The sequence below is a fragment of the Sinohyriopsis cumingii genome, chromosome 2, assembly GCF_028554795.1.
Source record: "Sinohyriopsis cumingii isolate HCF-2022 chromosome 2, ASM2855479v2, whole genome shotgun sequence".
Taxonomy (NCBI): domain Eukaryota; kingdom Metazoa; phylum Mollusca; class Bivalvia; order Unionida; family Unionidae; genus Sinohyriopsis; species Sinohyriopsis cumingii.
In genome coordinates, this window is record NC_142962.1 from 30,214,473 (window position 1) to 30,242,280 (window position 27,808).

The 27,808-nt window shown below is 37.7% G+C and overlaps 1 protein-coding gene across 2 annotated transcripts in view; it reads right to left on the bottom strand.

The window, feature by feature from the left end:
- Nucleotides 1-396: 396 nt before the first annotated feature.
- LOC149804554 (uncharacterized) overlaps nucleotides 397-27,808 on the bottom strand; it is a 59,068-nt gene continuing 31,656 nt past the window's right edge. The window contains exons 7-12 of one of the 2 annotated variants that reach the window (XM_089941443.1): nucleotides 26,428-26,483; nucleotides 25,840-25,977; nucleotides 10,021-10,192; nucleotides 4,524-4,634; nucleotides 1,789-2,007; nucleotides 397-671 (exon numbers count right to left, since the gene is read on the bottom strand). In XM_089941443.1, the coding sequence (XP_089797569.1) occupies nucleotides 459-671; nucleotides 1,789-2,007; nucleotides 4,524-4,634; nucleotides 10,021-10,192; nucleotides 25,840-25,977; nucleotides 26,428-26,483 (909 nt within the window). In that variant the 3' untranslated portion in view covers nucleotides 397-458. The remainder of the gene's footprint in view (nucleotides 672-1,788; nucleotides 2,008-4,523; nucleotides 4,635-10,020; nucleotides 10,193-25,839; nucleotides 25,978-26,427; nucleotides 26,484-27,808) is intronic. The other variant, XM_089941451.1, reaches the window with a different exon arrangement.

The following is a 27,808-nucleotide window of genomic DNA, read 5'->3' on the forward strand; positions in this document are numbered from 1 at the left end:
TATGTAAGATGTTTTCAAGCATGGCTGATGTTATGCACATCACAATATCTTTCTGATGTATTAACAATAATTCTTTTTGATATATTAACAATAATATCTTTATTATATAAGTTGACTGTTATAAAAGAAAGGAACTGTTTAAAAGATTATTACATTTCTATGAAAACTAGCTACAAATGACACTAATGATGGAGACCCTCTTGGTCATAACGGTATCATGTACATTCATCTAGGTGAAAAAACATTGTTCTCAGCATATCAAAAACTGATGGTCGGTTTCCAAAGAAACAAATTATGTTTTAAAGAGTTATTAACATTCCTCCACATCATGAATAAATCTTTAAATCCATGAAAATAATATTCAAAATCTTGAAAGTAGATATAGCAACAAACAAAACAACTGTATAATATTTATTCTAAAGACATCATGTTTACATTTGATACACACTGTGTGCCCCCTAAGCGGTCACGTGCAGAGTCACTGTCTGTGGAGATTCGCCAAGTGTCACATGCTGATCCTTGAGCACACGCCCATGGTATGTGACCTTGACATGGTACTCTCCCTTGAATCCATGGATATCGAAACTCCCTCCCTGGGTTAAGTTCCGCTTTGTGTATGTGTGCCACTCCTGTTCAATCAAATGCAGATATCTTTGTCCGGCGGCGTTAATCTGAAACAGTATGAGAAAATATGTCTGAAAAGGGGTCACCCAAATCTAATTTTGAAACTAAATTACGTGAAGTCATTTCGCAATTATATCACAATGATGTTTGCAGTCTTTTCTCAACTTTTGTCTTCGTTCTCTTTAGATTATTTTTGTTCTTGCAGGCTGTAAAGAGAAACTGAGATTTTTCAGAACTTTATGTTTTATGCATTAGCTTAAATCAAATATCACCTGAATTGTTATAGCAAGGGAAGTAACATTTCTACATAAACAACGTGACCAGTGCATACAGAGTACAATGCAAATTGTTTCTCATCAATGGCATGATTTGGGTCGAATAACTTGAAATATTTAATACATGCCATAATTGTGTTAGATACATTTACAGTGGATACGATTAAGGGAGATCGATAGTGGAGAAAGATGCACTTTCTTGAACTGCAAAAACTAAACCAAAGAGTTTATTTTAATAGCGTTTAAGTATTAATATGTGAGCATGACCAATAAATATATTTTGACTACGAATGAATATGAATAAATAATAGCATAATCTAAGAACAAATATAAGATGTCGGTGGTCGCAGTGGCTGCGTGAGGGTTCGAGACGCATGGGGGCAATGAACTTTTGTGGATCCCTACATATGCGATACGCCGTGGGTGGGATCCTTTGTGGCTTCCCCTTTGTAGCTATAGAGAATAGTTTTTATGCTGGTTACCACCATTATGATGGTGATATACTATGAAAATTTCACATGGACAAAATAAAAAGAATAATCGTAAATTACTCAACGCCCCTCTAGTGTTGCCACTGGGTGGCTGGTCAAAAGGTGAGAAATACGATAGTAATTCATCACAACAAATCTAGATAAGAACAGTCTATAACAGAGAGAGAGAGAGAGCGAGAGTGAGAGGGGGGAGACAGAGAGACCGTTTATATGGGACTATAAGTTTATATGCCCCCCCCCACTGAATTGTAAATGATCCAGACTAGGAATGAATTGCGAACTGAAAAAGGCAATCAGCTGTAATATGATCCAAAAGTTCTTGTTGCATGGTTTTCTCGTTTCACCTTCTAACAAAATGAAAAATGGCCCACACGATGAGTTTCATATTCTCTTCATACCCTAAACTCGTCTCCAGTAACAAGGGAAGCATCTGTCCCTCTCCAGTGCCGATTGCTCCAGAAACCCCATATTAAGATACCCTGGACATTTGGATGTCCAAAAAATGCTCTCATGGCTTTCTCGTAGCAATCTGCCCGATGGTTCTCGTCAGGCATTATGATGTCCATCTCAGTTATGAAAACGGGAAGTCCCGTCTCTGATAGTTTATCAAGTCTTCGCTGCAAGACAAATAAAGAATGTGAGTGATAGAGAAGAGCAGTCTCTCACTGTTACTGTATTCCTAGGGCCAAAACGTAAGCATACATGCTGGCCTGTCCACAGCTGTTGACTTTAGTCCAAGTTATTTTTGTTTACTTTTCTTCAAAAACCATAGAGAAGATGAGCAGTTTCATTTTAGTAAGAATTTGTCATTTCTCACCTATGTGTAGGAGAAATCTAGCTGTTTTGCTAACCTTACTTGTCATATTTCAGTCAAGGTGTCCACACGTTCAGAACTACTTTAAAAAAAAGAAACCCTTGTTGTCCTCTGCTCCTCTGCTGCACTTAAAACCAAACAACAAAAACAAATAAGATTGGCCTGGAATATGCAAATGAATTAAAAAGTTTGAGGCATTTGCAACTCCTCTGTCAATACTTAGTAACTTAAGGTCAATCCATCTTTGTGAACACACCATACAAAAACATTTTGAGAAAGACAAAGACACACACTTACGATTTCAAGCTTTTGGTATTATGCTAGTTTGTTCCACACAGCATGGTCAATTTTATCCTATGTGCAGGCCTAGCACAGTACATTTTCAGGTCAGCATCATTAAATGTAGCTGAAGCTACCAAACTAGTTTTAAATACCTCGTGTGAAACAAATTATATCCTGTTAGCTACATTTAATGACGCTGACCTAAAAACTGTCAATGCTGTGTAGAATGAACTATGACAGAAAACACTGATCCATGCACATAGACTATAGACCTATACACTTCAAAGCCTCCCAACTCTCTTAACAACTATGGAAAACTTAGTAACAGCCAGAAATGTGTAATTTCAAATGTGCTTTATTCTAATTTTCTTAAGCATCTCCATTGTGCCCTAGTTGAATCAAAAATATACCTACAATATTAAATGACAAATAATGCACTTACCAGTCAGAAGGAATCATTTATTCATCAACACATTAATGCATAAGCTAATTTCACCAGAGCACTTGCTATATTTCCAAGAAAGAAAAATAAATCTTCAAAGAATCCATGAACTTGAAAGTTTAGCACATGGTTATCCGCTAGGGTCCGTATTTGGAGGGTGTTTTATACACAGGGGTAATTTTAAATCAATATTTAAATACAACACAAGTGTCACAGTTTCACCTCCTCCAAGGAGAGCTATATTCGATAGCGACACAGATCACTAATTACCCATGAATAATCTAATGCAACATGTTACTCTTCATTACAGCAAGGTACTAAGTATAACTACAGTAGAGTTGAGTACCCAGTATCGTTTCATTATTTACAGTGTAACTTTTCAAAATTGGAAATCATGAAAATGAAACAGTGTTTTGTAATAAATATCATTCTTTCTTGTCAATTTCATATAACATCCATATATTAAATGTGATAATACCATATTTCCTATGTGACGTCTTATGTTGTTAATTTTCTTTGCTCACGTGTATAAACTGTGTACTTCGGATGCAATGGTCACACCACAGCCCTCATTAACATATTTGTATTGACAAGCCGCTTGTAAACATTTGCACGTGAACTTTATTACATTAGTGAAGAGTTCTTTTTACTTTAAAGGAAAAAATTGGTTTAGAAAAATAATCCACATTGAGGTTTGGACTTAGACAAGTAAATGCCAGTTGTGGGGTTACATATGTCTCCCCATGAGGCTTGCCAAGTGGGGAGACAAATAATGCAACCCCACAACTGGCGTTTTCTTGTCTCGGTCCAAACCCCAACAAAGATTCTATATGTCTTCTCTAAATAGTTGATATGGCAAGCATTTATCTATCTAAGTTTAAAGGAAACACATGACAAGATCTATGATATCTGGCTGGCAGATATCACTACCGGTATATAGTATTTCTCATCATTAGCAGAATTTTTTTAACATAACAACCACTTCAGATATAACAAGGTTTATGGCTAAGTTTCACTTCCAGACTTGATTTGATCAACATGGAAACAAAATGCGGATCATCGATATTCTTTATTGATTACCAGTCAAAAACACCATTGGTATTCAGTTACCTAATATTACGCATTTTTTGCATGCGGTAATTGACTAAGTTTTTCTGTACAAATGTAAACATAAGCAAAACTATTTTTTTTCAGCAACGGAAGTTTACATTCTATTACAGTGGTATGTTTTTTAGAAGTTGGTGTTATGTCGTCATAAACAAACTTTGTATCTGGCACTTCTCCAGCATTAAAAGTTATTGTCCAAAAACTTGTACACATATGTATTTGGATAAAGCTTAGAATTGTCGTGAGGTTTGTCTTTCTCTTTCTGCCTTTCCAATGTCTCTTTTTCTTTTGTTGCTGTTGTCGTGTGTGATACATAGCGATGGAATGGTTTGTAATTCAGCGGATTATGAAATGCTATCTGTTATATTGGGTAATCTCTGGAGACTGCTGTCTAATCAATTACTGGTAATATATTTCATCTTTTCCCTTCTCTGTGCCCAAATAGAAAAATTATGCATATCTAAACAAGAAAAGAATCCAGATAATACCTTGATAAGTGTGGGGTCTGGGCAGCTTCCGCGACTGAAATGCCCTTGTACACCAATTCCTCCAAGACCCACATTAGCGTTCTTAATCTTGAGTACATGGTCACGGTATGCCTGGAAATTAGTCATTAAAACTCAAAATAAACAAATTCTTCATTACCTAGGTACAAATAACCATATGTGTAGCTTATTTATAATTTAAAAGAAAGTTTTAACAGTGTTTTTTTTAAAAAAAACGGTGATTCTAAATGTTTAGGTTTGCATTCTTTTGGTTAACTTGATACAATTTAAAGGTATTAGAGTTATTCATTTTACATTACAAACAGTAGATCAAGAAGAATATGTTTAGTACTGATTTATATGGTAATATCAGTGTATGCAAGAAGCATGCGCATGAATAAACTGCACAAAGTGAACATTAGTTATACTGCAGAAAATCTGACCACCTCAATAGCATAGTATGGTGATATAAAGTCAATATGGAAAAACCTATGTTAAATTAGTTTTTCTCACAGGATTAACATCAAAGGTGTTCTCAAGTGTGTGAATCCGTTTTTTTTTCTCTCACAGGATTAACATGCGAGGAGTTTTCTTAATGGTTAAGATGGGAAATCCTCTGTTACATCAGTATTTTCTCATAGGATTAACATGTGAGATGGGATGGGGGAAGGGATCATTGGACAAGATTGAAAATTGACAGTAAATGTGGCAAGTTAATGTTTGGTACTAGTTAACATGGGGTGATGGTCGCTCCAAATGGGAAGATAAAATGTATTGATACAAGTTGCACAGTAGAAAAGCGAGGATCTTGAGGTGGCTGTGGGTGGGGTGAGATAAAAGCAGCTGCGAGCAGCCCCCTCTGCCAATTCCTTCTAAAATATGAATGCACACAAAAACAACTGGAACATTTTCTAGAGGAAGTTTTCCTTACAGTAAGATGTAAGATAGCCAAAATTATGCACTTGCAAGACTTAAAACATAAAAGCTTTAGAATGGTTTTCCACCCTATTGCCTTCATGGAGGGTTCTACCTCACAGATTCCTCGCATATTTCTTTATACCTCCCAAATGACACAAAACGATGTTCCTGTTAGATATACTGAAGCAAAACATTGGTGTCATAATACAATAAAAAATAAATCCCAGTGATTGTGTTCATGTAGGATGCGACAATCTTGATTTAACAAGGGAACACTAAAAGGCAAACACAGCACCCATGCTACTACAGTAGAATTGTTTGCATGTGGAGGTGGGGTGGGGTGCATACAATTTAGTCCACATGCAAGATCTAAAAGGTCACATCAGAATAGTTGTCCCAGAAATGACATCTTTAAATCAGTCAAGCGCATGTATATATCATGTGGTATATTGTTTTCAACAAAATGTTATGAAGAAGAAATATTAAAAAATGCAGCCATATAGTTCCATCCTTGAGTGGCTTTAAGGCAAAGTCTACTCGGCTACCAATGTAAACACAGGGTCTTGCCTCTTGAAAAACGTGTCACCACAGCCTATATCATTGCTTATACACTCATGTAAAGTTTTGATCTTGATTTCTCTACCAAGGCTAATAAAATTAAGTGCCACATTGGTAATGAATTTATGACACATTTATCTGCTTAGGTGTGTTTCAATATGCCTTCATCTATATAGCCGTTAGTAGCTAAAAGCATGACGATGCCAGTCTGTGTGATTGACTCGTAGAATTTGATGCCTACGAGGTAAACACATGGCAAAGTTTCTTTGCAAAAACTGCAAGTTTGGTGTGACATATCACAAACGTAACACTAAAAGGTATATTCAGGCTGGAGTGAATAATCTTCCGCTTTGTGGATGTCTGAAGATGGATCTTTTGGAGAGTTAGAGAAGGATTTATTTTGACGTTGTGCCACAGAATGTGCAAAGACTGTATCAAATAAAAAATAAAGATTCTCTGCAAGTTGCCATTAAAATTTTTGCGATGATATATCATTTTCAAAATGAATTTAAGCTGCTGTCCCATTTCAGAAATGTGGCAGGTCATAAAATTAAACTGGGATGGGTCTTTTCTGGTAGTTCTCATTCTCCTGATGTTCAACAGGGCCAAGATAGTATGCAACTAGAAGGTTTGTTTGAGTGTTACATCTTCACTGGTATCAGGTTTATGGATATAGCAAGGTATTTAAGATCAAGATAGCTTCCAATAACCACATATGGGATAACTGCATTACAAGTTTCCAGATGTATTTGATGACATTACAAAAGGAAACCTTGCAATAAGTTGATCAAACAGTTCATTTAGCCTGGTTTTGATTGATATGGAACTAAAAATGTAAATCAACACAGGCTGAAAGATTGATTGATTGATTCTATTTTTAATGGCGCATCAGCACTGTAAGGCTATATAGCGCCAAACAAAATGTCTGTCAGGCTGAAAGAGGAAAGTTGGAATCAATGGATTTTATCTAGAAAACAAGAATCCCCAGATATGTATCTGGTTCTTCACAAGCCTATGAACAACAATCACAACTGCTCTGAGAAAGATGTGTGGGGTAGAATAAATTGTTTCTTTGAGCTGCTTTCTGTAAAGGCTTTCCAAATATCTCACTGTATTCTCTGTGCATTTTCTAGACTTTAAGGAACCAAGGGCAAAAATCACCAGCAGTCTTTCGTGTATTGGCAGAAAAACGAAAAACTGTTGCAAACATTAGTGCATACACCTGATTTACAAAGTAGAATTTTGCACTTGGGTCAGCAGTAAGAAAGGAAACCAATGAGTTATGTCATTTTTGCATATTGGTACACTATGCAGTTTCTGACAATGCTGGATGACCACTTAATAGTGTACATTATTAAAATTTTGATAAACCTCAAAACTCCCACTCCAAAAAAGGAACGAGACCCTTAACATCAATTATTTTGATACATCACATACAAGCAGTTAATTTTCAATTCTAAGTTTAGAAGAGGTACCCAGGGATCGTCCTGGGCTTCGCCAATGTCGCAAATTGCGATTTTTTTTCCTTATTGGCGACAAAAATATCCCATCTGGTGATTTTTTTGGCGACATACTTTTTAGTTATTTAATTTGTACATACAATCACGGATTTGGACTGGATAAATTAAAAGGCAGAACGAAAGGAAGCCACAAACTTGACTAAGCAATGCATTGGTATCAATCTGTTACACAAACAATCCTTTGTTCTTATTGACAACCCCATCTTTACAGTGCATTATTACATCATAATCTGCTTATGCTGACATCTGGGCTGAGTACTGTATGCTGCGATACAGTCAATCATGCTACCGCACTATACCTACAACTGACCGACTTCTGAAGACGCGAATAGAACAGATACAATTAATTGAATGGCTAATCCTTCTGTTTTTTATACATATACGAATACAATAGTTTTGCTGAACCTTCACAGAAAACTGATAAGCTTTGAAGTACCGACAACTGTGTATAACTACAAAGCAAATGGAAACAATCTAAATCACAATTACATCTGTCGCCAGTGCAGCATTTTACTCATTGATCTTTTCCTTTTGCCATCAGTCCTGTGTTACGGCTGCAGAGACTTAAACTCCGCAACAAGAAATAGCAAAAAAAGAGAACAGTTTTGCATAATTAATAATAATTATTTATTTCTCAAAATACAGGAGTGAAAGAATCCCTAAGTTGGGTGTGAATTTATGCTTATATATACGGTCCAATATTGCCAGGTGTTGACTCGTGTAAGTTTCATTCGTGGGAATGGAGATCCTATTTTTCTTGTCCAGAAAATTTATACAGCATTCAGTGATCATTCTTGGGATTTAGGAAGCAATTCGCTACAAGCTTTGTGAAGCTAGCCATAAGGGTGTAGGGGGGGCTGCTGAGAGACTACTGGTGTCACCTGTCAGCACTGTACACTGTGAACGTGGATTCAGTAAGATGAACTTCATAAAAACTGACATCAGAAATAAGCTCTGCATCTCATCTCTCGAGAATTTAATGAGAATCAACATGTACAGATGTGAAAAATTAGACTTTGAAACTGCATTCAACAAGTGGGCAGCCCTAAAATCGCGACGGATCTTCATGTAAGACTTTGTAACATTTTGTTAATGCTTCTTGTAATTAAAGTATTAACTAATCCATCTTTTGTAATTTTCATTGCCTGTTACATTAATAGACTAAATTAACACTTGGAAAAATGTACACTACTTTTTTTGGCGACACTTTTTGAAAATTGGCGACAAAATATTGAGGTTGGCGATTTTTTTGGCGACAGCTTTTTAAAAGCCAGGACCATCCCTGGGTACCTATGCCTAAACAGTGCCTTCCAACCCAATAAATCATATATGATTGATAGTGGATTATGTGTTCTGCAAACAGACTTGCATGCACTGAAGGATACAAACGCATGGCCTCCATTTTATGCCTAAACCCACACAGAAAGTTATTCATTTTGTAGATTTAACATGCATTCAAATGCATTGTGAAGCTGAAACAATGTGCTCCATTAAGACACCAAGTTCCATGTTTGCATTGGACTGCAGTCTTTCTATTCTACTGACTTTCTTTCAGAATACAGACACTTTTGTTTTAAACTGTTGTGTCTTAATCACGATCTAGTTTCCTGTATGCCATAAATGGGTGTGCTAGGTGACATTGACATCCAGGTCCGTGTTCTTGCTTCAGTACATTTAACACTGCGCATAAATACAAGTTGTGATTCACTGTTGCTCAGTTTAAACTTATTATTATGCATGCATGGGATTGATGTGCTGGTTTATAATTGAAATTCTTAAGGCAATTTTATCCTTGTTATCTTTGTTGCTTCACGTGATTAAACACCATGTGTTCCTCATATAGTTGGGGATTATCGATATACTCGGTGTAGGGCAGCATTACGCTTACCTTATGGAGCATACTATAAGATCTACTGAATGGTCGGAAACCGGATTCACCTTTATGTAGATTTCACGTTAACGTTTGGTATCTCCATAGTTAATCAAGTTTAATGTTAATAAGTGGACCTAGTTGAGCGGAAACGGCAAAATTTGTCATTGGTTTGTTTTGTGAGAAGGCAAAATATCTCTGTTAAACATGGACGAGAGAGACACAGGTGCTCGACGCGAGCATGATGTTAAGAAAAAAATAATAATCTAAAGGAAAAAAATCATACAGAATGACAAAAATAACTTAGATTACCCCCATGACCCGTTCTGACATAGGACCCTCTCTATCATAATATATGATAGAGAGGGTCCTATGTCAGAACGGGTCATCGGGGTAATCTAAGGTATTTTTGCCACTCTGTATGATTTTTTTCCTTTAGATTATTATTTTTTTCTTAACATCAAGCTCGCGTCGAGCACCTGTGGAGAGAGACTGAACATATATCGACCGAGTTTTTCAATACTTGGACACATGCACCTACATGCACTTGTGCGGGTAACGTTGCGTATATGCCTCAATGCAGTGATGTAAACAGGACGGGCATTCAGAATTGAAATATCTAAATACTACTAACCACAGTCTTTTTCCCCGATGTCACTACGTCATAGTCATTGGCGAAGAGAGGAATAGTGCTGTCAGCAAGATGCACCTGCCGGTAAATGTCAAGGATGTAATCAAATTCTCCGGTGTGCTGCTGAAAAAACCACCCATGGAGGTTCTCGTTGTTTACATCCCATGCCTCCACGCTGAAATGCAAACAAATCAATCTAAGGAGGCCAATTCAAAGCAGATCTGAGATATCAGCTGAAAGGTTAGAAGAGCTAAAATATTAATAATTCATTGATAATGTGTCAACATTTAGACATTCGATGATTTGGAAAGGTTCTTACATAGTTTATATGGGTTTTGAAAATACAGTATCATATACTGATAACAGTGCAGTCCAGAGTTGAAGCAGCAGAGAGACTGAGCCCACCAACTATTTTGTCAAACAGAACCTTCTATCGAAAACACTCCTGATAAAAGTATTGTCTTCACAAAATAAACCCTTCTAGTCAGAAAGCACTGATAACACTGGACAACAAATTTTTACAAAAGTCATGTTACTGAAATAAAATTAGTCAATTCTTATCAATTTTTATGTGCTGAACACGAATATGACAGTCAAATTGCAAAATTGGCTCTAGTTTTTTTGTAATCTGCAAGAAATTAATGTTTACATAACGAAATGCATTCCAATAGTAAAAGGTCAACTGTAATAGCCTACCTATAAAAAATCAAGTCATTGACTACATCTTAGATTTCTTCGCCTGTCTCTTGTACAGCTGTTCGGGAGCATCTCTGAGGAGTGTCCAGCAGTAGTCAGCCAGCATTGTAGTGGACCATTTTCCCTGGTATCTTTGTTCCATTGTTGCGATATCTTGATGAAAACGTTCGCCGTGTTCATCACTAACAATACCACAGCTGCTAGGAAAGAAATCCAAATGGGAATGAAGGAAGTGAATCTTTAGAGACATATTGCAGCCAAGTTTCTTATACTTCATCAACATGTCTTCTACTAGTTCCTTATAGTTTTCTGCCCTAACATTTCCGAGGAAGTTTGTAGAAACTAGGCGAAAAGCATTCCATGCTTGTTTCGCGTCACCTTCCAGCAAGTTGTTGAACCGGTCATCTTTGAAAAGCTCTCGAATCTGAGGACCCACAAAAACTCCCTCTTTAATCTTTGCTTCGCTGAGTCGAGGGAATTTTTCATGCAGGTATCGGAATGCTGGCAAAGTCCGGTCAATGGCTTTCACGAAGTTCTTCATCAAACCTAGTTTGATGTGAAGGGGTGGTAGCAAGATTTTCTGAGCCTCAACCAGAGCTGGGTGTTGGATATTCTTCTCTCCAATGGCTACATTCTGCCTGTGAGTCCATTCCTTCCTCATGTAGTGCATTTCCCTTGCTCGGCTATCCCACTCGCATAAGAAACACATGTATTTTGTATATCCTTGCTGCAGTCCCATTAAAAGGGCAACTACCTTCAAATCACCACAGAGGTGCCAGCTGTACTTGTTATACTCAATGGAATTCAGTAGCTGCCTTAAGTTATCGTATGTCTCTTTCATGTGGACAGCATACGCTACTGGAATAGATGGAAGAATGTTTCCATTGTGCAAAAGCACAGCCTTGAGACTCAGTTTCGAAGAGTCCACAAATAGTCTCCATTCTTGTGGGTCATGAGTGATTTTTAAAGCATTCATGAGGCCCTCAATATCGGAACAGAATATCAGATTACTTTCCTTTCTGAAGAAAGGCTCCAATTGCTGGTGGCGCTTTCGATATGCAGTAATTGTGACATCTTCTTCTAGAAGATTCCATTGTTGGAGTCTTGATCCTAGCAATTCTGCCTTGTTCTTTGATAAGTCCAAATCACGAATCAGGTCATTTAGTTCTTCCTGTGTTATTCTGTGTGGGGTTGATGATGCACCACAGTGAAAATCTGGATCACTGCATGCTGATGGACCAGGAGAAGAACAGGTCGACTCACCTTTGTCTTCGTCAAATGAATCAAGAGAATATTCTGCTGGAGGTTCTGGAATAGGAAGTCCCTCACCATGTGGAACTGGTCTCAATGCAGACGGAATGTTTGGGTAGACTATTCTCGACTTCTTTCGCTTCGTTATTCCGCCGGAAAGAGGAGGAACCAAGCAGAAGTAACAGTCATTTAGGTGGTTGCTTGGCTCTCTCCACACCATTGGGACTGCAAACGGCATTGATGACCTTTTGCAATTCAACCACTGTGAAAGCTGTGTTGTACATGTAGCACAGCATATATGCGGAGCCCAAGGCTTGTCTTGGTCACCAACCTTGCATCCGAAGTAAAGATGATATGCCTTCTTCACTTGAGAATTGATACTTTTCTTCTGGTTGGCAAATGTCACTTCCCCACAAATATAGCAAAAATTGTCCGCGGTATTAACACACTTTCGAGGCATTACTGTTCTTTAATTTACGTAAATGGATAAAATAATAAGTTTTATGTAACAGTAGCTTGAACTGTCTCGCACAACGTCTAAAATATTTTAAATGCTGAACCTATCTGATTGGGCTTTATATAGTACACTGCTTACGTCAGCTTCAGCAGCCGCCTGGCATTAGTATAATAGGCCTACACATGTATAGTACACTGCTGACGTCAACTTACTTCAGCAGCCGCATGGCATTAGTATTGCATTGCATCAGAAAATGATGCAATCAACTGTGGATGATGTGAGCATGATGGTATTATGCAATGTTACATCATTATTCCGGATGTTGCTGCAGTCCTACTGGAGAAATTTACACAGTGAAACATAGAAAATGAGGTATATGAATATCTTCAAAACGAGAGCCAATACAAATTTTTCACGGTTATATTCGTGTTCGGCACACCAAAATACTACAGATTAGGGCCTTTTCAAGTCAGTAATGATTTCACTGTTGACCAGTGTAAATAGGCTTTCTTCGCTGACCAGAAGGGTTATCTCATGAAAAATATCTACCTATATAACTACTTCTCGATACAAGGGTCTACTTGACGAAACATTCAGTGTTGTTTCAGTCTCTCTGCTGCTTGAAATGCAAGCATTTCTAATACAAAGTATTCTAAAAATCCTAGGATTTCTGTGAATTAAAAAATTATAAAATCAATAATAATGGCAAATATCGGAGAAGCATATAGTGTTAGATTAGCGCGAGAGCGATTAGAAGCAATTAAAAAATTTCTTCCTGTCCGCGATAGTTTTAGAGAAAAACTTCAACAACGACAGCAAGCACAAGTTGAATTTGCTACGGGTACAGAACAGTTATTTAAACCCGTTACAACAGCTACTGAAAAGGCTGCGGCGGTCACTGAAAGAGCTTTATTGGGAGATATTACGGAAGAGGAAAGAAAAAAGGTATTCTTCCAACGCTAAAACAAACCGCTGAGCAAACTGAAAAAATTGCAAGGAGAACTAAACAAACAAAAAAGATTTTACAAAAACTTCCAACTGATATAGCTGCAGCTCATCCTCCTGTTGGTGAAGAAATACTTAAAGGGGTCAGTGAAATTCGTACTGAAGTAGCTGGAGTAAAAGAAAAACTTATATCTAAACCAATAAAAGAAAATGTTACAATGATTAAAAAATTTAAAGAAGGGTTTGTCGAAGATATTAGAAATACTAAAAGTGAGGAACTACCTGAAAAAACATTAATTAGTATATTTAATAAATCCAGTATCTTAAAACCTGGCTTTGAAAAAATAAACGATGATAGTCTTATCAAATGGATATATCGTATATATAAAAATAAAAAGCAAGCCAGAGATGATGATTTAGAATTCAGAGTTTTTTTTTTAAAGAAGTAGGGAGACTTTATAATGAGAAAGTGAAACAAGCAGAACAGCAACTATCCACTCAGTCACCTCCGCCATCAGTAGAAAGACAGCTACCGCCTTCACTTCAACGTATTCCATCCCTGCAGCCTTTACATCAGCTTGATACACCTCTACCGTCTTCATATCAACTTACTACACCTCGGCCACCATTAGAAAAACGACGGCGGGAGTTAGTTAAGGAATCTGAAGAAGGGGGACCTCCCGGTGCTGCTAGTAGTGGTTTTGGTAGTCACATTACTTGTCCTGATAGTGTTCTCAATGATGTATCGCGGTTAGAAGTTCTCATCGGAAGTAGACGAGCTGGTAATAACTCACCGGAAATAATTAATGAAGCAGCTGGTATTTGTCAGCGATTATTTCAGGGTGGTATCATGGATGTTCACGCGTATCGAGAACTTATCGATGAAATCATTGACTGAAATCATCGAGTTAGATAAAAAAATAAATAATAATGATCATACATAATGGTCACCGTGGACCCGTCGTGGTCAGGGTAATAAATTCACGACTACCTGTTTATAGAGCAATTTACGGAGACGGACTAGGTGATGTTATTCAAGGTTTATTCAGAAGACTAGCACCCAAGGCAGCGCCGATTGCAAAACAACTATCAATGAAAGCTATTGATGTTATTAAAGATAAAGCTCCTGGTGCTATCGGTAATATTGCCAGCAAGGCATTTACTTCAATCAAGGAAAGATTAGCTCGATTACGCAGACCAGTCAAATTACCAGCCACCGCAGAGATGCCTGCAGATGTCAGTAAAGTAATAAATCAAGCTGCAAATAAAAAATCTAGCAGAGATACTGGATCAACCAATAAATACAAGTATGATATCAGGAAGTGGTTTTCGTTTTAGATGACTATGATTTACTATAAAATGTTTAAACGCGTGTCTGATCCAGCTTTCGATATGGATGCACCAGTACTCAAGGATGAGTCTGTGCGCGATTATCAGTACTATTCTTATGAAGCACGAGAACCAAATCAGCGGGGTAGAATTGAATTACAAGTGCAGGATACAAGTAGATATTTCTTGCCCTCGGAAGCATTTATTGAAGTTACAGGTGAAATCGTAACAAATGTTATCGCTAATACACCATATGCAGCTGATGTCCAAGTTGGCTTTGTAAATAATGGCATCATGGCACTATTTTCCAGCGCCAGATATCTCATAGACGGCAAAGAAATTGAGACAATTCAAGATAATGTTGATGTTGCTACGACAATTATTGGGCTGGCAAGATATTCAGATGATTACACTAGATCAGCTGGCCCAACTATGATGTTCGCCAAAGACAATTTTAACTTTCCTGATGGAAGACCTAGCATCGTAAGGCGACCACAAAACAATGCCAAAAATGCCAATGCCGATGTGGAAAATTTATCCTTTCCCAACACTGAATACAACTTAGGATTTGGAACACGAAAATTAATGTTGAAAGGTGATAATAGAGAATTTTCATGTGCGATTCCACTGTCTCACTTCTTTGGATTTTGTAGAAATGTTAGAAAAGCCATTTTTGGAGCCAAACACACAGTTGTACTTGTGAGAAAAGGTGATGACAATGATGCTATCTGGCGAGCAGCTGGCGTTGCTGACGGTAAAGTAAATATAAAAAGACTTGCTCTGTGGATGCCGGTGATGACTCCGTCACTCGCTGAAGAACAGCGGTTAATTTCTTTCATGGATCAAGGTGGTAAATCAATACTGTCGTGGCTAACAACAACCACTGACGTTAATCAAAATTATGTTGATGGGCTATTCACGTGGCATATATCATCACAGCAAGGTGTTACGGCACCAAGACATGTCTTTGTTGCGTTTAAACTTAATTTACGATTAAACAATCAAGAACGTTCTCATATGATATTTGATCAACTTGGTATCACTGCAGTATCCTTGCGAATAAACGGACATCAAGAACCATCCGAGGATATAATATTGAATTTTGGCACTAATAATGTGGCACGTGTATATCACCGTTTGATGACATTTATGGGACGTGATCAAAATATTGATACTGGTTTGCAAATATCACAGTTGGATTTTACGAGTATGTATCTGATTTATTACTTTTCGCTGGAGCATCTTGATTTAGCTAAACAATCTGTTGTTGATTTACACCTCAGAGCTAACGTAAACTCAGGTAACCCTTACAGAGCAATCGCGGTCACACTCTCTGATAAAACAATGCTACTTGAAGGTGCTGGTGGATGAATGAGAGTCGTTGATGCCCCAGTGGAAAATATGTAACATTGCTAGCAGCAATATGTAAACAATTAGATCAATCTCGTATTAAATAAAATGTCATACAGTCATGTTAATGTCACTCTGACTCCTGGTCAGGTGAAGAAATTACAATCGAAGAACGCGAGCACATGTGGGACAAAAATAACACTAAAATACGATCAGCTAATGGGCGGTCCAAACAAACTGTCATTAACTAAAACCCAACTAAAACATTTCAATAAAGCAAAGCAAGCAACGACTGGAACTCAACTTGATTTCTCTCCTGCAGCTGTCAAAGATATGGTTAAAACCGGCGGTATATTTCCTCTTCTCGCCGCGATACCAGCACTGATAGCTGCTGCTGCTCCCGCAGTCGCAAAGGCAGCCGCGTTAGGGGCTGTTGGAACAGCTGCTGGAATGGCTCTAAAGAAAGCAACAGGAAATGGATACAAAAAATGGGACGCGGTCTAAGACTTCCAGGAACTCCTCCATCATGGTACCCAAAACGGTTTTAAAAACACAAAGTGTTTTGAAAAACGCTAGCATAAAAACACAAAGTGTTTTAAAAACCGCTGGTTTTCTACCGATGTTGAAGCTTCCAGCTTCTAATTTTGATTTGTTTGATGTTGTTAAACAATTAAATATAAAGAACTTCAGAGGCGTCTTTATGCGAGATCAATTACCAACACGACCGAATAATCCAGAAACCGGAATTATTAATCTTGATAACAGTGATGGTCCAGGAACTCACTGGGTTGCTTACGCGATCGATCCACGTGGAATTATCTATTTTGATTCGTACGGGCTAGCACCGCCAATTGAGTTTCTTCGATATACAAAAAACATCCCCCTGACAAAGACAGGGACAAAGTCAGGTAAGGTTTGGTATTCAACGTTACCAACACAAACACTGACCGATCCTCCGATATGTGGCCGTGAAGTATTAAATGTTCTTGATGCGATCTCGAAATCAAAGATTTCTCCTCACAAAGTCGTGCATGAATACACGTTGAAATCACAGATGTGATTTCCAAATTTAAACAACCACATAACTAATAATGGTTGATATTTACGGAAGATCAAGCAGAACAAAGGAAGAAAAAAAAGATATCGATTTATCGAAGTATGCGACCAAAGATGAAATTGATAATCTTTTAAATCTGACCGGGATAGACCCAGATGAGGTTGTTATTTTTCAGGACCGGCACGGAAAACTAAAAACCAGCAACATTAAGTGGAATGAAATAATTCGTAGGGTTATTGGAGCTACCACGGACAACATCGTTGTATTCACTGACAGCGGCAGAATCAGAGATTCGCTGATATCAATTGCGATGCTGCGAGATGATGCACAAAAATCCGCAGGGGGACGTGTAGCGAAGACCGGTGATACAATGACAGGTGAACTCAATCTCGGCAACAACAAAATAACCGCGTTAGCGATTCCAACATCCCCGGAAGATGCCGCAAACAAACAATATGTAGACACGAGTGTCCACACAAGCACTAGCGCCATTGACAGTAAACTAACCACGTTTCGGGCAGAGTATGATGTTCACGTAAACTCGTTCACAAGACTTCGAAGAAACTTCGCAAAAACTGATGAGGCCGTGGATAAGTTCTTTGGGACTCCTCCAGTCATCGACATGAAACTTTCTGAAATCATACCAAATCTTACTAATAATGCCAACGATATCAACAAGATTAATACCCGGTTAGGTGTAGTACGAACAGATAGAAGTTTTTCAGATCAAATCGCGTTGATACAAAATAGCATTGACACGATCAAACAAACACAGCAAGATATCGTATCGGGAATTCCTGAGATCGTTAGCAAAACCAGTTTGATTAAAGTCCCCACTGGAGTTACCCCCGGGCATATCACCAACATCGTATACACGGTATCATCGGGATTCGCAACATGGTCCCGACAAAATAATACTATCAAATATACAGCAACAGCCACTGGCGTGTATAGACTGTCTGTGTTCAGTGCCGCTAAGTTTGAGCTCTTCACAACATATCCCTGGAGACATTCCACCGATAAGTATTCCGGAGTTGTGACTATCATATTAAACAAGGAAACCGAAGAAACATTTATAATGGAAGCCGCAGACAAGAAATTAACCGCAACATCTTACTGGTGGTGTTTGGAATTTGTAGCTGAAACGCCTCAATTGGTTACCGCTTAAAATAATAAAATGGCATCAACGACAACACTAATGACAGAGTCATTAAATGCGCAGCAATATAGATATGATCAAGTACGCGAATGGCAGTCAGAGTTAAAAAAACACTATTGACAAATGCGCAACAAAGATAAAAAAATACAAACGGCGTGTAACTGTATTAGACACAATAGTGTATTCGGTATCCGCGGTAGTTGCATCTACTGGGGTGCTATTATCAGCGCTGACACCAGTGACAACTGCAATTACAACTGCAGTTGTGATTACAATTACAGTTTCAACATCAACGACAATTGCAGGAGTTGCTAATATAATTGCGAAAAAAATATCCTCGTGTGCGCTAACAAAATTACACGAATATGAAAAGTTAAACAGCGCGGCCACAAGCACCTACTCGAAATTGTCGTCGTTGATATCATCCAGCCTTGACGATACAGTTATATCCGATTCCGAATTCACGTTGATGTCCAGCGCATACAACGATTACGAAAACACAAAGAACTTTGATTTGAAAACGATGAAGATAAATAATGACGGAATTACTTCAGCAGATAGCCGCAAATACAGCTCCGGTAAAAACATCAATGATAACAATATCTTCGACGCAACCAGAGTTTAATATTAATTTTCCAACTGCAATTCCAGCAAAAGAAATCGCACTGGCACAATTACGAGTATATCACAGTTGGCTCAACATCAGGTCGACATCATTTCACGAACAGTTGCCAGATAATTCATTTGTATTTTCGTATCAGAATAACCCCGACGGTACTCCAGATTGGGACGTCATTCATTTACAAACAGGGTCTTATCAGATAGAAGAAATCAACAAAGAAATACAGCGTCAAATGAAGCGTATCACCGGAAAAGAAGCAAAAATATCAATAAGTGCTCACGAGCCAACGTTGTCAACGATCATCGAAGTCGCTTCACCGGGTTACGCCGTAGACATTTATAACAGTTCAATCAGAACAGTATTAGGATGGCCTGAAAATCCACCACCGACACCACCGATACCACCAGAACCAAAAAAGTCTGATTATGTCACTGACGCGCAGTCATATCACGAAATTACCCCGACATAAAAAGACCGTCTGGATATTATGAAAAATTCAAAGTTGAATAGTGGTTTGAGCTCCCTCAGTGCGGACGAATTTTATTGGTTTTTTGGTTATAAAGGAAAAGTCCCAGACTCTGCTTCTTGGGGTGCTGGTGTTGGTTATGAGAAACCCCAAGAAGATGTTTTCATTCTTCACCTAAAAGATATTAATAAATATTTTAAAGAAATTAATCAATTACATAAAACTCAACTAAAACAACTACGGCGACTCTTCCAAGAACATCTTTTCGATATAACAAGTTCACGCAGCGAAATCATTTCACGAATCGAAATGTTAAATCAGCTTGCCGCAGACATGGAATATATTAACCAGCGAGTAATTAAAGTAATAATTGATCACACTGATACCGACACAGATCGTATTAAGAAAAGATTTCTAGCTGCATATTCACTGACGGAAGCCACGTTGCCGGATTATAAATTTCCAGGATACGTTTCCCCGGTCATCTTGAAAAAATTTGTTACTGATATCGTCGATGATTACTTCGATGACATACTTGACCAGTACAAAAAAATACTACCACCGCCAACTATCCTCAGACATGACAATTCCACAGCCAGTGATGGCAGACATATTTCTCCGGGAATCGTAAATATCACTGAAGTGGTCGCGGTCAATCTTGTGTGTGACGCAATTGATGGCAATTACAACATAGACACAACAGTATCAAATCAAGGGTTCATACTACACTCATTTACTCCTAAAGAACCACCTGGGTTTTTTGATTGTACAAGAGCCAATTAATCCAGTATTTCTGCAGTGTTTAAATCCAACGCTGACAAGGATGAATTTTAAAGTCACTGACCAACAAGGTAGACTTTTGGACCTGAGAAATGAAACTATTAGTATTAATTTGCTGATAAAATCGTGAAACGATTTTCAATTAATAATATCATATTATAATAATGTCCAAAAAATCTTCGATTTTCAAGTCAAAGACTTCCAATAAAAAATATGATGATAATGAAAACGTCTCTGACATTTGCACCGACAGTGATTTCTCTGACAGTGATTTTATTGTTAGTGACAGTGATCTCTCTGACAGTGATTTTATTGTTAGTGACAGTGATGAAAATGTCTGACATTTCCACTGACAGTGACGACACCGACAGTGATGTCGGCAACAATAACAGTGCCATCACCATTAAAATAAATTATATTAAATGATAAAAAAATATAGCATGTATCAGCACGTGAAATGTTTCATACACGACAAACAAGTACTTGAAGAATATATCAAAAAAGTATTCAGCGTAACGTCGTTGATAGGTGAAGTTAAATTAGTTATTGATAAATACGGTAATGATGATTTTTTACTGACAGAATCACAGTTGAAACAACTACAAGAGAATCATATCACAATGATCATGTGTTTTCCAGACCAAACCATGAATTATGCTCACTCGTGTATTTCACGGGATCATCTTAATAAGATATTGCAGTGAAAATCCTTTAGGATTTTCGCTAGCGTTAGAAATGTCAAAGACATTTCCAGAAATACTTTATTCTGGGGTATTTACTAGTAAATCGGACGGTAAAAAAAGTAATACTTTTTTTTACTTTCGATTTCACTTCCAAGTATTTGACTTCGTCAATGACGAAATCAAGGTGAGGTATTTACTTCCTCGTCACTGACTTCTGAAAATCCTAAAGGATTTTTAATGCAAGCATTTTCATCCTTGACGCTGTCAAGGGACATACAATGCTTTAATTTTCTAACCCGATTATTTATTATCTTTTTAGTTTCATACTCGGCTGCCAGTGCCAGCCTGATCTTTTCAATTGCACGAGACAATGGAACAAATTCATTTATTTGTGCTTCTTCTACGCTGGCCAGTGATTTATACAAATTATTTTGGATCATCTTTATGAATCGATATTGAGCAGGAAGAATATAACGCCCTGCGCATTTAGATTCATATAATGATTCAAAATCAGACAGAATTGTTTCAGGATTTAGTGATAAATTAAATCCTTGTTTTTCTAATTTTTTAATAGCATCAATCACATTATTGATATTTTCGTGATTCATATTTATATATATTTGTATATATTTAAAATAAAAAACATCACATCTCCTTGAGCTTCAAGCTTATCATATGATAGGCTACCAAACTCAGGAGCGGAAACACGACCTCCAATGAGCTCCTAACCTGTCAAATAACAGTCTAGAAAGCCCAGAGGGTGTGTTTGCGAACGACGAGACATTCCCCATTTGATATGCTAGCAAGGTTCATATAGGGACAACACATAACATCTAACTTATCCTAGTACTTAATTCGAACTTATCCTAGGGACGGTACAAACATATAACTTAATTCTAACTTATCTTAAGACGGCACAAACACATAGTATTTACAATATTTACAGTAGAAATAAGTGAAGTCAAAATAGTGAATCCGCTGATGTTGCAATTAAGGGTGATTATTGTAAATCAGAAATGTCAGAAAGAACGCACCATCTGTGTATGATCCAATCACTAGACACAAAACCGTTTATTTAAACGGGCCGGGTGGGTCTGGTAAGACAACTCGAGCGATTGAATTATTTGGAAAATCGGATATGATTGTGCTAACACCTACACACAGGCTCGCCAGGGAGATGAAACAGCGAGGAGTCAATTCTTGTACTTATCACAGCTTTTTCAAATACAGCGGAGGTGTGTGGACGTCAGATCGAATGGGAACAAAATATATTCCCGAGAAAATAATTTGGGATGAGATATGTACGGTGCCTTTGGAAACATTAAAAACATTTCTTGATTGGCTGCTAACGAAAAATACTGCAGTGATTATGTGCGGCGATCACGGTCAACCACCTCCGTTTGTCGGCGCATCTCCTCATGATTGGTTAAAAGATTTTGTTGATTATTATGAAGAAGTGTCTGATGATCATAGAGCACTTGATGCAACGTTGAAAGAATTTAAAACATTAATCGGATTACAACCGAATAAAATTCAATGTGAAATTATGCGCGAGATGATTCCTGAAACTTCAATGAGCGACTTTTGGAGCGCATGGAAACCAAACTATTTGATAGTGGCAAGTAGAAAGATAGTCAGAGACACACTTCAACAACAGTTATTTCAGTTACAACAAGGAAAGTTTCCAATGCTGCCAGTGCCGTTATGTTATAGACCAGCTGATACGCGGTTACAGAATATAGATGTTGATATACCAGGGCGCCTGGCTGCGTCAGGGACAGAGAAACAGAATTTAGTATTGAATGATATTGTGTTAGTTGATATTAATGCTGTCAAAGATGCACTAAAAATGAATAAATCCCCGTGGACGCTAGGATACGCAATGGCAATTCATTCCTCTCAAGGACTAACTATCAGTGATACAACTGTCTGGATCGTTGATGATCGAATCGAATGGTCAAACGTAGTCTACTTGGCTGTGTCCAGAGTCAGAAGAATATCTCAACTGCGAAGAATTGTCTTGGAAGATTCAATAGCTGATAAAATTAATAATGAAAACAACATCGACATAATAAGAAAAAAACTCGCCGGTTACAAACAGAGTGACAAAAAATAATAATCGCGATTTCGACCTTGATGTTGAATTTATTATTGAGTTAAAACAACAGCAGAATAATCACTGCGCGAGCTGTAATTGTATAATGCTATGGCAGTATTCGAATAAAAATTCAAGACAATTTACCGTAGACAGAAAAGATAACAATCGCGGTCATACACGTGATAATATCATGTTGACCTGTCTTGAGTGCAATCGACGTAGAGGCGCTAGTTAAGTGATCGCGGTGGTAATTGCGTATCCTCAGGAATCACCTGTAATTGCTCACGTGTGAATCCACGTTGAGGAGCAGTTGAATCCAACCTGTAGATTGCTGGTCTACCAGTGGATCTTGTCACGGTGGTTATCTTGTGTGTGGTAACACTCCAGATAGGATCAGTCGCTCTTCGTTTACCACCTTCAAGTTCACCTGGTTCATATAAATATCTAACTGTAACATTACCCAGTATTGGTTGTGCTGAAGAATCACGTCGTACGGGTATATGTATTTTTGTGATCGCGATGGCAGGTTTCATGTTGGTTGTTCGTGGAATCTCATTATTTAGTGCAGCTATCACGCTTGGTAATCTTGCAACCCATTCACGAGATCTCGTATCTTGAATAAATTCCTTCGCGTATTGATATCCAAATAACCGCTTAGCAAGTGTTCGATTAAATCGCTCAACAATTGCCTGATCGCGATGAATTTCAGTATGTCCTCGTCTGATGGTGACGTTATGTTGTTTCATCAGTGATGATACTGCACCCTGAAATTCTTTGCCAGGATCAACTTGTAATAGATTTGGCCAACGTAGACCACGTTGTGGTCCACCACCTCGCTAGTAAATTCGTTTAAATGCAGAGGCAACCTCAGATGCTGATTTAGTCGTTAACGGTTCCGCATCTTTGTATTTACTTGCAACATCAACTACAGTTAACGCGTACTTGTATGTACGTCTTCGAATGGTATCATGTGGCAGAAATAATATATCAGCCTGATGAACCTCATTTGGCACACTAACATCAAAATGTGCAAAGTGAATTTGTTTAGGGCGCGGTAGATAAATTTGCCATATTGCCTGTCGGGATAACCAATTTTTAGCAGTAACTTTTGTAACTTTTGCTGCTTCAGCGAGTTTACTAATTGCTGCGCTACCTCTCCAATATCCTCTTGGGGAATAAGAAATCGACTCCATTATATACCAGTACCTAGCGCTAATTTACCTTTCATCGCAGATTTTATTAGCCAACTAGCTAACTTTTCTTTGAAAGATTTATCAGTGATGGCATTTAACGCATGAATTAATTTCACGTCAGCGAGATGGCGCTGTTGTAAATCCTTGCTTCGGTAAGCTACATCATGCGCATGACACGCCTTATCAATAGCGTTTATCGGATACTCACCTGGATTGGGCTGATCCTGAACATCAAGTCTGATATCAAGTCGGGTTCCAGGACCACAGTAATTATATCCTGGAAGATGTTTTTCTCCTGGGTATTTAGCCACGGTGTTCCTGGTAACTTGGCTAACTTGGCTGAGATATCACCTCCTTTTTAAAAAAATAAATTTAAACTTTTTTGTGCCATATCGTTCACACTTGCCTGTAAGCGCTTGTCGATTATTTTTTGTTGTAATTGTTGTCATATCCGCAGTTGGGGTACGTGCTCGGCATTTCACACAATATAAATCCATATTATTTTTATGATATATCTAATGAAGATTACTGACTTTTCTGCGTCAAAGCGACGAGAGCCAATCAAATATAACTCAGTGCTACCAAATTCAATTCGAATGATTATTATAGGCCCATCTGGGTCGGGTAAGACGCAGTTGTTACTTAATTTAATAATGAAGTGGATGAAGTGGGATAAGTTGTATTTGGTAGCACCATCTGTGGTCGATCAGCGATGCTACAGTGTGTTAAAAGATTTTAATGAGAATGCAGCGGCGATAAATGACGGTGATGATGTTATTGAATTTATTACTGACATCGATGAGTCGCCGGGTATCGATGATATTGACGGGAGCATCAATAATTTAGTCGTGTACGACGATGTGATGCTGGACAAACAAACAAACTCTGCCAGGATATTCTCACGTGGACGACACAAAAACGTTGATGTGATTTATGTAACTCAACGATATACACAAATTCCGAAAGTGATCAGAGATAACTGTAACATTCTTGCGCTGTTCAACGGCGTTGACGCACACACGTTACGAAATATTCATCAGACTTGGTGCAGCGGCGATATGGATATAAATAAATTTAGAAATTTCTTTAGTCGTGCTCAGGCAAGACCACACGGATTTGTAACAATAAATTTACATGACCCTCGAACACGGTATCGAGTTGGGTTAGATACAATTTTTAACTAGAAATGCAAGGATTTTTCCAGAAATGCTTGCATTTCAAGCAGCAGAGAGACTGAAACAACACCGAATGTTTCGTCAAGTAGACCCTTGTATCGAGAAGTAGTTATATAGGTAGATATTTTTCATGAGATAACCCTTCTGGTCAGCGGAGAAAGCCTATTTATCAGTGTTTTCTGACTAGAAGGGTTTATTTTGTGAAGACAATACTTTTATCAGGAGTGTTTTCGATAGAAGGTTCTGTTTGACGAAATAGTTGGTGGGCTCAGTCTCTCTGCTGCTGTTGACATTAATTGAACGTATCAGGCTTCAAGTGCTGTGAGAATTGTATCGATAGATTACAATTTATCATCTTTCAGTAGTTCACTTTATTTTCTCTCATTGCCTACTTAAAAACCTTACCATAAATTCAATGTAATCTAATTCAATTTCACTGCACTGCAATCAACGTAAAAACCTATCAATCTAATTTATAGCAATCACTTATATTTGTCTTATTACGACCACCTCTTCTTCATATTAACGTTAACATAACAATGAACAGAATGGATCGCTTACAGGCCCTTCACTTTGGGAACCACTCCATTGATCCTCTCAGTCACCGCCTGCTTTAACGCATCTCCCTGCATCTGTTGCAGCCAGTGAGGGACAGCATGATCCACTGACCAAACAACGCAGTGAGCCCTCACCTTCAGTCTGTGGAGAATGAGACAGATAAACGTACACTGTATTTTAGTTATTATCTATCTGTCTATGGACCAAATCATGATATTAAAATCCTTTTAAAAATATACTTCGTCAGATGTTACTGGTGGTGGAGGTACTGGCTAAATGCAAACCCCCATGATGGGAAACAATACCTCTCAACTGCATATTCTATTAATTGTTACGGGTTAAAATAATGACCAGATCTCGTGTTGAAATAAGTATCTAATCCATATCACGTGACCATACGGCCATTCTAAATACTTATTAAATGTCTAAAAAAACGATTATATCTTATCCAAACATAGCCACTTATGAGTTCTTCATATGTAGTCACTTTAAATAATACGAACTGAGTTATTCTGAGTCATTTTGGATCAGCTATTTTGTCACCCACAGGCCATTATTCCCTTAAACATAATCATCTAGAGAATTACTTACCCATGTGTTCTTAATTCATGAATTGCTTGAAGAGGTTTGTCGTAGTTGATGTGGTGCTGCAATAGAGTTATTACATACACTTAAAGGTGTCAGAAAATAAAATCATGTTAGTAATACGCTAAACAGAGTTCACATTCTTCAGTTGCCCAGCAAACTTAATCTATGTGTAAATAGAAACCGAGAGGTGTAAACTTTATTCCTCTTCCAGATGTAACGAAGGGCCCATATATAGCCTATCATGTGCTGAAAAAATGCGTTAAACCCCACAACAACAACAACAACAACAACCAGATGTAACGGTTGAAAGTTTGATTAAACCTGTAGTTATATCAACCTGAAATAATCAAGTGTCAGTAGGTGTGACTATCAAATGCGCATCAAACTTGAGTTTGCGCGTAGTATCACACGTGGTGGTCCGCAGATGAGTATAACTGACCTTTACTCCGAATCAGTCAGCTGTAGATTCGATATCAGAATTGCAGAAAAGCTTACTGTTTTAGCAGATTGTGACCTTACTGATATAATTGATAGAACCTGCAAACGTTAATGCTCGGTGATAATAAATAGGCAGATGGTTAAAAAAAACCAAGCCAGATTTACGAGAATATTTTGCTAGAATCAGAAGAAGTCATAAGATCTTTCGAAGTGTAAAGTTAAGTATTCATTTAGCAGGTCAGGTGGCTGCACATGCGCTGGTGGCGGCGGCAGTACAAGTTTTTATTATAATAAATTTTCTCCCAAAAAATGCCAGAATTTTAACGTCAAATCCCAAAATGTAGAAAACGGTATTTTCTTTTTCTTAGTCATATACATATATTTCTCCCCTATGTGTCGAATAAAAATTCTTTATTAAGAGTGATAGTAGTGCAAATGATTGTTTTCATATACGTTTCATTCACAGAACTGATATTCATTTACAAATCAGCTTTTCCAAATATGAGATTCGGTTTATGAGTTAAGACGAAGTTCCTATCAGAAAGGTTATAAACATTAAACAATCTCCTTTTTCTTAGTTACATTTGGGATTTTATCCATTTATTTGAAAGTTGAAAGGTATATAACAAAATATCATTATTATATTAATTCGATCTTGACTGCTATCAGGTATTGTTGCCAGCATCGGCAAAACCGATCAAGAGATCAAGAGTCAACATCTCATGATGATCCGGATTTTCTTATGTTGTTGACATGTTGGCTTGACATCAATAAAAGTCATATATATATATATATATATATATATATATATATATATATATATATATATATATATATATATATATATATATATATATCTGTGTGTGTGTGTGTGTGTGTATGCATATGCATGTATGTATGTACTGTGTTTAGGTCTACAGTTCCTTGCAGAAACAAGAAATATCGC